The sequence below is a fragment of the Eublepharis macularius genome, chromosome 3, assembly GCF_028583425.1.
Source record: "Eublepharis macularius isolate TG4126 chromosome 3, MPM_Emac_v1.0, whole genome shotgun sequence".
In the NCBI taxonomy this organism is placed as follows: domain Eukaryota; kingdom Metazoa; phylum Chordata; class Lepidosauria; order Squamata; family Eublepharidae; genus Eublepharis; species Eublepharis macularius.
The window spans coordinates 143,831,045-143,845,143 of record NC_072792.1 but is presented as its reverse complement, the minus strand read 5'-3'; the positions used below and the strand labels follow the sequence as shown (position 1 = coordinate 143,845,143).

Sequence of the window (14,099 nt, the reverse complement as noted above, 5' to 3'; positions counted from 1 at the left end):
CACGTACAAGCCTGACAATTTTTAGTAGGCCTGGTACCTCCTGCACCTCTCATGTCTCTGCATGCTGATTGTGTCCCTGATGTTTAAATGTCTGATCTGCATTCACTTTCTTGAATATACATGTGATTTTTTTTCTTAATCTAGTGTTTTTTATTTATACAGATTACTATACATCTTTGCTTACATCCATACATTACCTATTGTTTAACACAAGGTGATTATACTATCTGCAAGTTGATAGACTTGGGGAAAAAAGGAACTGACCTCTTGGGAACACTAGATGGAGCCCTATGGTTGGTAAAGATATCTGGTACAGGTCCTTGCTAGCTTTGTATTAGTTTCTTCATGCAAATATCAATATATCTAATTCTCAACATGGTCCCATCTGTGAATACTTAAATCTGTTGGTTAGGGCCGTGGATAGACAAGACAGATCTTTCTACAAACCTGAGGAAAGCCCCAGGGTTGCCGAAAAATCTGACCTCTAACCTCCCCCCCCCCAAACCCACGCACACTGGGGGAGTTAATCCCCCCCCCAACAGTAGAAGCAGCACCTGTACATTTAAGAAAGAATGCCCTAGCCATTGTTAGGCACCCCCAACCATATTTCCAGCCTTCAAGCCTTGTTTTTTGTCAGTAAAAAGCATGGGGAGGGTCCTTTCCTGAGCTGTTTTGACCTTTGAGAGAGGACTCATCAGGCCGCAAACACCAGACTACTTGCAACCATACAGCTTGCATAACTTACCAAGGCCTGGCTGCCTTCTAATGTTCACCAGCAACCACCTTATGAAAGCCAGTGTGGTGTAGTGGTGTGATTAGGACCCGAGAGACCCAGGTTTGCATCTCCACTTTGCTGCGGAAGCTCAATGGATGATCTTGGGCCACTTGTACACTCTCAGTTTAGCTTACTACTCAGGGTTGTTGTGAAGATAAAGTGGAAGAGAAGAGAATGATTTAAGCTGCTTTGGTTCACCTTTGAGGAGAATGGTAGCATATGTGTGTGTGTGTGTGTGTATATATATATATATATATATATATATATATATATATATATATATATATGAAGTAAATATAGTTGAAAATGGGGAGGCAAATAAAAGGTAGGTAGGTGGGTGGGAAGGAGAGAAGGGAACAGGGAAATTGAGGATGTAGAGGCTGCCAGTAGGAGAGAAAGGAAATAGTGTGAGGAAGGAGATGCCCCCTGCAGTTCCTTGCAGATTCCCTCCCATGCAGCTCTGATGCCCAGCTGCTGCCATTACACAACTGGGCCAGATTTTGTATGGGGGAGGAAAAGCTGGATAGGAGACCACAAAGGAAAACTAGGGTTGCTATAAAGAGGTAGGCAATGGCAAACCACCTTTGCTCTTCTGTTGCCTTGAAAACCCTGTGAAGGGTTAAGTCTACAGCAACTTGATGGCTCCATGCAGGCAGCTAAAAGTAGATTGGATAGGAAGGGGAAAAAGATGCAGGAAAAAGGACAGGCTATGGGAGCTTCCAAGAAAGGAAAATACAAAATAGTGAGGAAGAGGAAAAAGAGGTGCCCCTCATCCTGCTTGTCTTTATTAACTTAAACCATTTGTAAATACCCCTCTCCTCTCAGCAGTGGAAACTGCTATGTTTCTCATCTGTTAGGAGAGTCCTGGGAAAAAGATGGTGTGAGGTCATCTAGCTGTCTGGGTTACAATTGTAAAACAGGACTAGTATTAGGGTTGCCAACTCCATGGAATCTGCAGAGGGTAGGGTTTGGGGAGGGAGGAACCTCAGTGGGATATAATGCCACTCTTCAAAGCAGGAGAACTCCAGAGGAAATAGGCTCTGTTGCCTGCAGAGCAGTTGCAATTGCAGGAGATCCCCAGGCCTCACCTGGAGATTGGCAATTCTAATTAAGACCAGATATAACTTAAATAGTCTATATTAAGCATGTAATTGCTCTGTAGAGGTAGTCACTATAAATGCTACAGTTTTACTGATGGAAAATCGAAGACTGAAGGAGCCTTTTCTTAAATGCATTGAACAATCAAATCTAGTTGACATTGGCGAAGAGATTGGACAACTTAGTGGTCGTCAGATTTCTCATGTGCTCACTGGAAGAGACCTCTGTCCTGGACCCATATCAGTCCGGTTTCCATCCGGGCCATGGGGAAGAGGCAGTGTTGGTTGCCCTCACGGACGACCTCCATAGGCACCTGAATCATGGTGGGTCAGCTGATTTTGTTAGACCTTTCAGCGGCGTTTGACATGGTCGACCATGCGTTGTTGGCCCACCACCTCATCGACATGGGTATTCGAGGGACGGCCTTACAGTGGCTTGTTTCTTTTCTCCATGGTCGGGGCCAGAGGGTGGTGCTGGGGGAGAGGTTGTCCACACACCAGCCTTTGGTGTGTGGTGTCCCTCAGGGGGCGATACTCTCTCTCCTGTTGTTCAGTCTTTATATGTGCCCCCTCGCCCAGCTGGTGCAGAGGTTTGGACTGGGTTGTCATCAATATGCAGATGACACCCAGTTGTATCTGCTGATGGACGATCGACCTCACTCTGCCCCTGATGTCCTGTTGAGAGCTTTGGAGGCCATGTCTGGATGGGTGAGACAGAGCAGGCTGAAGTTGAATCCCGCGAAGACGGAGGTCCTGTTCTTGGGCCGTGGGCTGTTGGAGGAGGGGATCCATCTCCTGGCCTTTGGGGGGAGCACCACTTCTGCCCGTACCATCTGTCAGGAGTTTAGGTGTGAACCTGGATTCCTCATCTGTGGAGGCCCAGATTGTGACGGTTGCCTGTGCTGCTTTTTTCCATCTTCGGCAGGCCAGGCAGCTAGCCCCCTGTCTCTCAGCCCAGGACTTAACGATAGTGATCCATGCAACGGCCACCTCCAGGTTGGATTACTGTACCTCGCTATACGCAGGGCTGCCCTTGGGTATGATCCAGAGACTACAGCGGGTCCAGAATGCTGCTGCATATGTTTTGATGTGTGTTCCTTATAGGACACACACTACACCAATTCTGCAGCAGCTCCACTGGCTCCCCGTGGAATTCCAGATTTGGTTCAAGGTGCTGGTTTTGACCTATAAAGCCCTAAATGGACTGGGACCAGCATACCTGAGGGACTGCCTCTCCCTGTATGTGCCCTGGAGAATGCTCTGATCAGCTGGAAAACATTTGCTGGTGGTCCCTGGCCCCAGGGAGGCTCGGTTGGCCTCAACCAGGGCCAGGGCCTTTTCGGTCCTGGCCCCAACCTCGTGGAACTCTCTGTCTGAGAACACCCGGGCCCATCAGGATTTTCTATCACTTTGGCAGGCCTGTAAGATGGAGATGTTCCACCAGGCGTATGGTTGAGGCCAGCATGAGATCCTCACTGAACCTCCCACCAAGTCTCCCAGTAAGTGTGGGGTTATACAGTGTCCACCAGCCGGCTGCCCAACGTATGGGTACAGCACGGGGCTATGTAGTGCCCATTTGTTAAGCTGACCCATGTATGAGTTGCAGTACATTATCTGTCCACTTCCCTCCTGCTGTATGCTGATGGGCAGGAATCTGGAATTGATCCCATCTTGGAACAGTTATTGTCTGTTTGTTGATTTTATGATGAACTGTTGTTTTATGAATTGTTTTTAATATTTGTATTGTATTTTTATATCTGCTGTACCTTGCCCTGAGCCCGCTTGTAGGAAGGGTGGGTTAGAAATGTAATAAATAATAATAATAATGCAATGACTAGGATATCTACTGGAAACCTTCCCATGTGTACTTCAGAGCACTGAGAAACATTCAGGGTTGAATCTAGTTGCAACCCATGGGGTTTAAACAATTTATGTTGCCATCTGAAATAGAGTTATATGCTTCTAAGGACCAAATTAAGCATTAAATCGTCCGCAGGTCTCACACTGTTTTGTAGCTGAACTTGGCCCTTTAAAAATACTGGGAGGGCCAGATCCTGTTCAGACTTGCAGTGAGGTACGACCAGGCAACCTAGTTCATCCCCATGGTTGTTTTGGCACTTGACAAAATGCACGGTGGCCAGGGTGGGGGGAAGATCACATGATCCTGCTACTTTTAGGGCCTGATCCCTTGTGGCAGTTGTAAATGTCTGATTTCAGCTCTTAAATGGCATAGGTGTCCATGGGTCAGAACTGTGGATGCTGTAGCATCTAGATTAGCCCTGAGCCCATTGATTTAAATGGATTTAGAAGGATGTAATTCTGCTTAGGAGTGCACTGCTAACTGTTCAGGATTGCAGCCTCTGTTTGCATTCCTCTTCAGTAGGGTTGCTGGTCCCCTGCTGGGCCCAGGGGATCTCCTGCTCCCACACCTCACCCCCTGCCCCTGCTTACCTTGCTGCTGGGGGAAAAGGTGGGGGACTGCACCTCCTGGGGCATGCTTCCAGGTGGCGTGGCGCGCACCTGCGCCCTCAGTGGACCGATTTGGCCAAAACTAGGGTTGCCAGGTCCTTTGGAGCCCAAACTGGGGGTTTGCCAGGTCCCTTTACTCCCCCGACAGGTGATTGGGAGCATGGCACTCACCTTGCTGCTCAGGAGTTTTTCTTTTCCATGCGTGTACATGCTCCTGGCTTGTTTGAGGATATCACTTATGGAAGTGATGTCATCGTGTGGTGGTCAAAGGCTGGCTGGGAGCGCTCCTGCACTCACCAAGGGCTGGATCGGGCCCTGCCGGGGCATGATTATCTGCAAAACAGGCCCGCTGGGGGTGCAGGAGTGTGCGGCTCGGCTCGAGGCATGTAGCTCAGCTCATGCTGTGTGCCCGGAGCTGAGCTGAGCCATGCTGTGCGCCCTGAGCCACACCGTGCAGCTTGGCTCGGCTCCGGGCACATGGCATGGCTCTGGGGGGCGTGCCCCAGGGGAGCGTGCCCCCCGCCCCCCAAGTAAGTGGGTGCGGGGGCGGAAGAGTGAGAGCAGAGGAATCCCCCACCCACGGCAGGGGGATGGTAACCTTAGCCGAATCAGGCCTGTTTGGGGCCTAAATTGGCCCACTCTGAAATTCAGAAATTCTCCAGGGCCCTCCCGGCAATGATCCTGCACTTTATAGTGGGCTGAATCTGGCCAAGTGGGCCGAAATTGGCCCACTGTGAAGAGCAGGAGCATTCCAGGACCTGTTGTGCTACTTTGGCAGTGCTCCTGCGAGGGCCCTAGAGAGCGTCTGCACTTCACAGCGTGCCAATTTCAGCCACAAAAGGGATGAAATTGGCCCGCTGCAAAGTGCAGGAGTGCTCCCAGGGGCAGCATGAGGCGCGTCATCGCACAGCCTGGGAATGTGCACTATGTGCACATGTGAAGACCTCTAGAAAGGTGAATGCCAGGTCTCCCACCTCCTGCACCCCGTCTGGAGGGTGAGAAGACCTGGCAACCCTACTGTTCAGTAACCATATTGTGATACACATTCTAAAATGTTTCTTCAGTGTTTAGAAACTTATTGCTTTGTTTAATTCATTTCTTTTTCATTAATTACTCAAGATGCATGTAAGACTAACTTAATATGTGTAGAAATGTCCTTGATTTCTGGTGATAACCCAAGGGAGTGGTTGTAATATTCATACAGACTGAAGCCTTGGGTTTTGGCATAAAAGTAAATTTTGTGCATTATTTTCAAAGGGAATATTAATGAAGTTTAATGTTATTAGTTGCTCTAAATTAGCAAGGTTATCTTAAACAGATATATACCTTTTTAAACCCATTAATGAACCTAGATAGTTGTAGTTCTGTTTAGGATTGCACAATAATATGGACTCTACCTTTCATTTGCACTCCCCTTGATTTTTTCCTCTTCCCCTCAATATTTTCCTTAATCAAGAGATAAAGTTTTTTAATTAAACAACTCTGTTCAATATTAACTTGATATCTGTCTTTATGATAATGGATTTATGAGTATACAATAGTTCATAGTATGTTCTGGCTGAAATCTGTATTCAGTTGAATGACACAACAGTTAATGTTTTACACAACACGAGGGGAAAGAAATGTTTTAACTTTAATGGCTGCCTTGGCAGGAGACTGTTTGGTTAAACGATAGTACAGAATGAGTATTGGCTCAAAATGTTCCCAGTAGTGTATAAGAAAGGGATTGGTGAGTTCTTTCCCTTATGTGCAGCAAGGTAATAAATTTTTAATAGGCCATGATATTCTCATAATGTTCAAGGTAAATGCCAAATGTGTGCTCTTTGGAACCGCCTTTCAAACTATTTGGTGCTAACACACACTGGTATCAACTGGTTGAAGGTCACTTTTCACCTTTCCAGCAGCTCCAGGAGAGTTCATTCCTGTTAGAATTGCTCAGAAAATTTTAGAAATGGAGAATCATTGTGGCAGCATAGACAGAGGGCCAGACATATACCGGGGTTCCAGTTCATACTGCCTTGAATTTCTTGGTGAAAGGACATGATCCAGATGTGATTAGCAATGATATTATGAAATGAGCTCTTTTGAAGGGGGAGGGATGTTAAAAGATACAGTGGATAATTTGTGAAAGCCTCCTGTCACAGATACAATGTTGTTGAAGTTTGTCCTGTTATTGTTTGGCCTCAAAATTTAAGGATTCAAGCAGAAGTCAAGAAGTGTGACAATTCAGTCGCATCTGCTGATGTAACCTCCTTTCTGTCCCCCCTTCCTGCTTTTTGATACTCCTTCCCCCCCCCTCTTTTCCTAAAAAAGCAAGCCAATGTATTGTCCTGTGATACCACCATTGTCATATCTTGTGATGAGGTGGTCTGCTCCTTCTGAAAAAAGTTATGTGCCGGCTCTGCCATCTTAGGATCTGACTGTTAGACTATAAAGGCTTGGTGTGAGCTGGAGCAAAAATAGCTTTTGTTATTTTTGCAAGAGATGTTATGCTCTGCTAGAGATTATGAGATCAGCACTTTTCAATAGTCATAGTGATGCATGGACCAGGGGAACAGGATGCTGAGGAGTGCAAATGTTAAGGATACTCTGTAGAATTACAACAGCAATGCGTGTAACTGATTTGAGGGATCTTTTTTACGGAAGAAAAAGTGGGGGCAACTAGCTAATGCAGATACGAAATAGTGGATGGTAAAACCCTTCCTGCTGCTCAGCTTACCACAGTCTTAGATAAGATACACTGGGACAGGATAACAGAATTCACTGAAGGGTGGAGGATATCAGTTCGCCTTGGTCATCACAATTTCTAATGTCAGCCCTGTTGAAGTTGTTGATTCTGTTTCCTCCAACTGATGCACTTTTTAAAGCAGTTTGTTATGTGTACTACTACAAGAGGTGTTTGTTTAATGCAGTTGCTGTAGTTTTAATGTGCTAACACTGTGTGGAAGCATTATTTTTCTTGCTTGTTATTGCATCCTGCAGCTGGAGATAGGTTTTAATTTTTTCTCCCATGTTCTAATGCAGGAGTCTCCAACTTTATTGCCAGTGGGAACCTTTGGAATTCTGACACAGGGTGGTGTTCATCCACAAAATGTCAGGGAGTGAGGTTATGCGCAACTCTAATAGTAACTCTTTAGTATTTCAGGCAGAAGTTCTGTTTAAGAGGATGTCTTCTCATCTACACAGCATCTCCAGTGGCCAGTCAGAAGCCCTGTTAGTCCAAAGCCCTACCTGTTCCCACCCACTTTCTAAAAACACATGGTGGGCACCATGGTGCCCATGAGGGCTATTGCTGATGGTCCCTGTTCTAATGATTTTAAAACTGCAGTATTATGCCTCATTTAAGTATATTTAAAAAAATAACAATTGCCCTGACTTCGATAAGCCCAGCTGAGCCTGATCTCGTCAGATCTCAGAAACTAAGCAGGGTTGGCCTTGGTTACTGATTGGATGGGAGACCTTCAACAAAGACCAGGGTTGCAGAGGCAAGCAATGGCAAACCACCGCTGATAGTCTTTTGCCATGAAAACCCCTCAAAGGGTTGCCATAAGTCAGCTATGACTTGAAGGCAGCACACACACACAAAAATAACAATTAGAACTTGTTCTGTATTCAATAAGATCAGTGAAAGGCCAATTTTAGCCCTAGCCACTTGACTTTAATCATAAAACCATGTGATTCCCAAACCCAGTTATGTAATTTGTCTTCTGGAGTCTTTTACTATAGGTGGTCTTTGACTACAGGGCAGACACTGCCTGCAGAGGAACACTGTCTTGCCAAATATGTGACCTTCATCTGTACCACTTAGAGTACAATCTTATGGAGAGTTACTCCAGTCTAAGGCCATTGATTTCAATGGGTTTAGACTGGAATAACTCAGCATAGGATTGCACTGTTAGTTGCCCTGTGCCTCTGTGGGTTGAATGGAGATACTGCCATTTTACTAATTTTTCCATTCTCTTACTTGTTTTTGGAGATACCTCACTACTTGGTCAGGGACAGGGCAGAAAAGGAGGCACATGTTGCTGTATTAAATATAATATAATATCACTTCCAGAATTGCTCTTGCCAAATCCTAAATTGAGTGGGAAGATAGCAGGTGACCACAGTATTCTTTTGGTAATACAAATAAATACCAGAATGTGTGATTTTGTCTTTCTGAAATAAATTGCTTCCTGTATCTGTGTTTTGTAGGTCTAAGAGATATCTTCTTAGGATGTACCTTTTAAAAACCAATCTCTGAGTAACAAGGTTGTATGGAATGGTATCAACCCTGTGATCTGTTTTACCCTAGGTTCTATGTACAGTGTCAGGCTGTAATGGTTATCAAGTGTTCTGTATGGCCTCAGTATGTAGGACTCAGAGGTGCTTTTTCCCCAGCAACCTCAGGCCAGTTGGGTGTAGTAGTTAAGAGCAGCAGGACTCTCATCTGGAGAACCGGATTTGATTCTCTACTCCTCTGCTTGAAGCCAGCTGGGTGACCTTGGGTCAGTCTCAGCTCTTTTAGAGCTCTCTCGGCCCCACCCACCTCATAGGATGATTGTCGTGAGGATAATAATAACATACTTTGTAAACCATTCTGAGTGGGTATTAAGTTGTCCTGAAGGGTAGTATATAAATCAAATGTTGTTGTTATGCTCCCATAATATTAAAGAACAGTAAACCTCATTGTTGACCTTTTTAGTGTCCTGTCACTAATGTTATCAGCATTTACTCTCATTGGGGAAGTAGCATGTTACAGGTGTGCCCTCTGGGTTTTGCCCATTGGTTTGGCACCCCTGGCTGTCCAGGAAGCTATTCTGGGTATGACTTCTGGGGTTTTTCCAGTTCACCCATCCTTGAGCATCCCTTGGTCTGAGACAGTTTAATTCCCAGAAATAGTGGATGTCATATACTCTTCTAATCTATCTCCCTCCTCCACCTTACCAACTGCCCCTGTTAGTCTGTCTTGGCTGAGGCATAAGTTGATTTTGCATCATTATTGGGATGCTAGTGCAAGGGAGCCAGTAACACCAAATAACTTCAAGCCTGGTTTTGTTTACTTGCAGCTGGGCCAGTCATGCATCTTGCTGTTCATTTTATTCCTTGCCCCCCTGCAGAGGAGAGACAGAAACACCCAGCCTGGGTCTTAATAAGCTGGCAGTCATCTTCCCACAATCCCCCCATGACATCAGTAGAAGTCCATACGCTTTACATGCAGGTTTAAAGCCCAGCCGCAAAACATATAGGTGGGACTTACTGGGGAATTCCTCAAAGTAGACCTCCTAGTGGGGCAGGACCTAGCTTGCATTCTTGCCCATCTGGTTCCAACTAAAAAGAGTCCAAAGTAGAGCCTCTCTTGAAAATCTCAATCCTTGGGATTCATATGTGCAAAGACATTCCTGACAGCGGGCTTCTGAAATGACTGGACAATGTGTGCTTTTCACTAGACGATTGTCTAATGGCTTTCATCACGGTATAATCACAGTTTCATTTGGGCTGTGTAGCAGCCAACTTAAAGAGTTTATATGAGGGGGATATCTCCTGTAGGAAGCTTCCTTTTATGTTAGAACAGGTATCAGTGTAATAATCAGGGCTTCCATACAACATGTGATGGCTAAGGAAAGAAGAAATTATGGCCATTTCATAATCCACTCCTCTTTTCCATGCTGATGGAAAGCAAATGCTTACGAGAGCTGTCTCCTGTATTGAATTATTGGCAAAAAAAAAATGTTTCTGAAATGTTCATGCTGCCTGATATTTAGAGATCATCATCTGCAGCTTCAGTTCATGTTTTGTAAATGCTATTGCCTGGGTGATGCCCAGATGTAGCTTTCATCAGAGTCCTGTTTATTTAAATTCTCTCATTTTGCCTTGGAAGTTTTTTTCTTTGAAGTTGCTATGTGAAGTAGCACTGAAGAGGATCATACCCTGAAGGCCTCCACTTTACTACCGTATATACGTATTCTGTCCTTTGCCCTACGCTTTCTGATAAGTACAAATCCATCATCTTAATTTATGGATTCTTGAGGCTTGTTTGTAGCTGAGCTGTTTTGTCTACAGTTACTCAGCATGGCAGTAACAAAGCTGGGTACAGAACATGGGAATACCACTGTTCTCCCTTGCTTTCTTTTCAGTTTCATTAACTTCCTTTCAGCTTAGAAAATGAAAGGATGCTGGAGAAGTCTAGAGTAGTTTTCTTTTCATTCTGAACACTGATTAGAGGGTAGCACAAGAAGCCTTATTTCCATGTAGTACTTATCTTTACTAATGGGGTTTTAACATGACATGATTTGTTTCCTTTCTTTGTGTTAGTGTTCTTTGTAACATTTTCCATGAATGTTTCATGTTCTCAATATATCTAATGATAATCACTTTCTTTCTCAAAGCTAATCAGTTTGGAGTATGAACCTTTCTTCATGGATTCAGCATGCACACAGAGGGAAATCCATTGAGCTCAACAGAGTCTTCTTTCTCCGCTTTCAACATCTTAGTGCTTTTACAAGAGCAAACATGCAGGGAAGTGGGGGATTATTCACACCTCCCATATCTTCGTTCAGACCACCTCAAGTTATGTGAGCTCCTGTGTTGACATAACCTGACCTAGTGGATGAAAAGGGCTTGATGCAAATATTGGGTTGGGGGCATGTATAGACCTCTTACAGACTACATGTATTGTGGCAGTGAATTCGACATGTTAATTAAGATTTGTGTGAAGAAATTTCTCTTTCCTGAGCCTACTCACAATCAACTTCATTTGGTATTGTGGGAGAGGGAGAAAGATCTCTCTCTTGCGGCACACTAATCATTTTTTTTCAAGTTAACACCCCCCCCCCCCCATACATTAGCCTTTTCTCAGCAAGTGGTACCAACTGTTGATCATTTTAGTTGCCCTTTTCTGTACTTTTCCCAGCCTTTTATGTTTTTAGTATGTGTGTGTGAGAATGACTAGAATTGTACTGGGTATTATGATATGTGGTATTTTACTTCAAATACCTTGTTTAATAGTTTCAAAATTGAATCTGCCTTTTCATTGTTGCTTAATGCTAAGTTAATGCTTTCAGCGAGCTATCCACCATGATTGCCAGGATCTCTTTACTAGGAAGTCAAGGCCTTTTCAGGCTCCATATGCATTGGTAGGATAGCACAGTGCATTCCTAAGGACACTAAGGATTTCACCGGGCTTAGACGGGAGTAACTTTGCTTAGGATTGTACTGAGTGGAGTTACTTATTACTGCTCTCTAAATAATTTGTTTCTTTTTTCAACTTTCTTGAAGTTGAATAAAGGATTGTGCCTATTATATACTATTAATATTATAACATTCATTAAAACAAAGGAGCACCCAGGGTCAGTACAAAGGCAAATCATGTGACCAGTTAATTACTTTATTTTTTCTCTTTATCTGCATTCTTTGTAAGGTGTTCATTAAGGATTATTTTAGAACCCTGAAGGTCATGATGATTTCTGAAGTGTGTTTATTATTCCTTGTATTGGAAACTGTTTCGGTGCATAATAGGTAATGAAGATATGTTTTGCTTTCAAGATTTACTCACTGTGACTAATCTTAAATAAAACCTCTCAGCTAGGAGCAGATATGAATCTCTGTGACTTCTACAGATCATAGCAGTCCTGCTAAAGGAAATAATACCTAGAAAAAAATAACTTCCTTACCTCCTAAAATGGCAAATATTTATTTATTTATATTACTTCAGATTACACAGAATGTCAGTTCAATGTAGTTGGCACAATGGCAGATTGATACATGAAGGATTGGTTGCTATAGAAATCAAATGGATCTTTCGCAGAAAACAGAATGCTGGCAAAGACTGCCATGTTTTGGCATGATCTGCCTAGCCAGTATAAAAGGCAAGAGAGGAGAGCTGCCTATTCTTAATATATTTCATTTTAGACTACTGCAGTCACAGGTGGAAATTACTTCTTACTGCCTTTTCTTTCCCTGCACCAGCTATGTGTACAAGCAGTTTTCAGAGGAACAAAAGAGTCACAAGAGCTTGTTCAGCAGGCACTGTGTCCAGTGAGTCACCGTGGTGCTGCAGTAGCATTCTTCCTCAATGCAAGGAAATTGCTGGCTCTGGATTAGTTTCTTTGAATGCCATGCTCCTGGCTGCTGAAACTTTAAATGGCATATTTTGTGACTAATCTTCCAACTGTGAAATTTATCAAAAGGAAAGCTTAACTGATGGATATAAAGGTGTGTAAAGAAACGTGTGTTTGGGGGAAATACAGCAGCAAAAGCCTCTCTAATATTACTGGGAGTTTGGTCATCTTGAATGGGCACTTGATAAGTGCTAGAGATTTAATGTCTGGGGACATTGTAGCCAAGGAATCCACCTTTGTGTCATGGGTTCTGCAGGTGTATGTAAAATAAACAGGGAGTGTTTACAGTTTCAGTTTAGATAGAGAAAGAGGGACCAGAGGATTGCATTGGAGTTAGGAGAACTGTGGTGCAGCTTTGTAGCTCTTCTTTAATCAGACTTTGTCCTTCGTATTTGCCCTTTGATTTTAAGCCTATTCACCACTAGGCCTAAAGAAGTATTTAAGTAATTTTATCAGTTCTGGATTTGACTTCAAGAGTTGGAAGTATTTATTTTTCAAGTTTGTGTCATGATTGTCTGAGGTTTCAGAGGTTTTTTAGCTTAACATTCCACCAGAGGGTGCTCCAGCCTCCCACAGCGCATGCACGGCTATTTCCCACCAAAAACAGCTCCTAGGGAGGCAGGATGCCCTCTGACCCTCAGTTCCTGTTTTGCCGTTGGTCAGAGAGATTCTCGCTAATCGCATTGGAGATAATTGCATTTTTCTTTCGTTGTGACAGATAAACAGTGAGTTAAAATGTCTGAGAAGGCTCTCTTTAAATGCTGGACTAAGTGCAATACAAAAATGACAAGGACTGGACATTCCCTCTGTCTGATTTGCTTGGGAGAAGGGCACAATATCCAATCCTGCAAACACTGCCTGAGCTTCACGCCAAAAGTCCAAGCAGAGAGAGCCATTAGACTGAAGGCATCATTTTGGGAAAGAGCTTTAGTGGTGGCGGGCCCCTCACCAAAGGTGTCCAAATCAGCCCTGGCTGATAGCACTGAGCCTTCGGACCTGAAGCCGTCTTCGGCTCCGCGCCCATCCTTGGCTCCACGACCCAACTCAAGAACACCTCAGAGTTGAACCCACTCCATCTCACTTGAGGTGTTGAGTCTCCCGAATCCGAACAGAGGCCAACCAAGCACATCGGAACTGAGGTATTCCACACGATCAGATCCAATGACTCAGATCTGAAGATTGAAGGATTCGATCATGACCTCGCCATTGGTCATTGCACAATCGGATCCAAGTGGCAAGGAGGCCATGGAGCGTGAACCACCTAAGAAGAAGACAAAGAAGATGAAACATCTTTCTAAGAAGAAGGTTCCCAGAACATCCCACGAAAGAGAGTGGGCGTAGCAGGAGGTACTCATGATTGAGCCTCCTTCCACTCTGTCACTGCACTCCAAACCTCGCTCCATAACTTCCAGGTCACTGTCAACCTATTCATTAGAGGAGGAGAGCGAGATCCCCCGAAGGAGTCAGCTGTCACAATGCTCCCCTCGAGCAGAGCAGTACTACTGTCACAGGGAGATGTCATGGTATCAAGAACAACCCCACTATGATGTGGATACGGGGAGATCATACCATACTGACATACTCCTTAGAGACCCATCTCTTGGACCACTGAGACGACATCATTCTTTGTCAGACTCAAGAATGGCCTTTCAACTCTCT

General features: G+C 44.3%; 1 protein-coding gene across 3 annotated transcripts in view; it reads left to right on the top strand.

Annotated features, from left to right (window-relative positions):
* Nucleotides 1-14,099, top strand: part of NME7 (NME/NM23 family member 7) — a 143,818-nt gene that overhangs the window by 8,279 nt on the left and 121,440 nt on the right. Inside the window, exon 1 of one of the 3 annotated variants that reach the window (XM_054975061.1) lies at nucleotides 12,492-12,534. The exons of the other annotated variants lie outside the window; for them this stretch is intronic. Coding sequence (XP_054831036.1) covers nucleotides 12,523-12,534 — 12 coding nt within the window. The 5' untranslated portion in view covers nucleotides 12,492-12,522. Of the gene's footprint in view, nucleotides 1-12,491; nucleotides 12,535-14,099 lie in introns of those variants that run through there. 3 annotated transcript variants of the gene reach the window in all.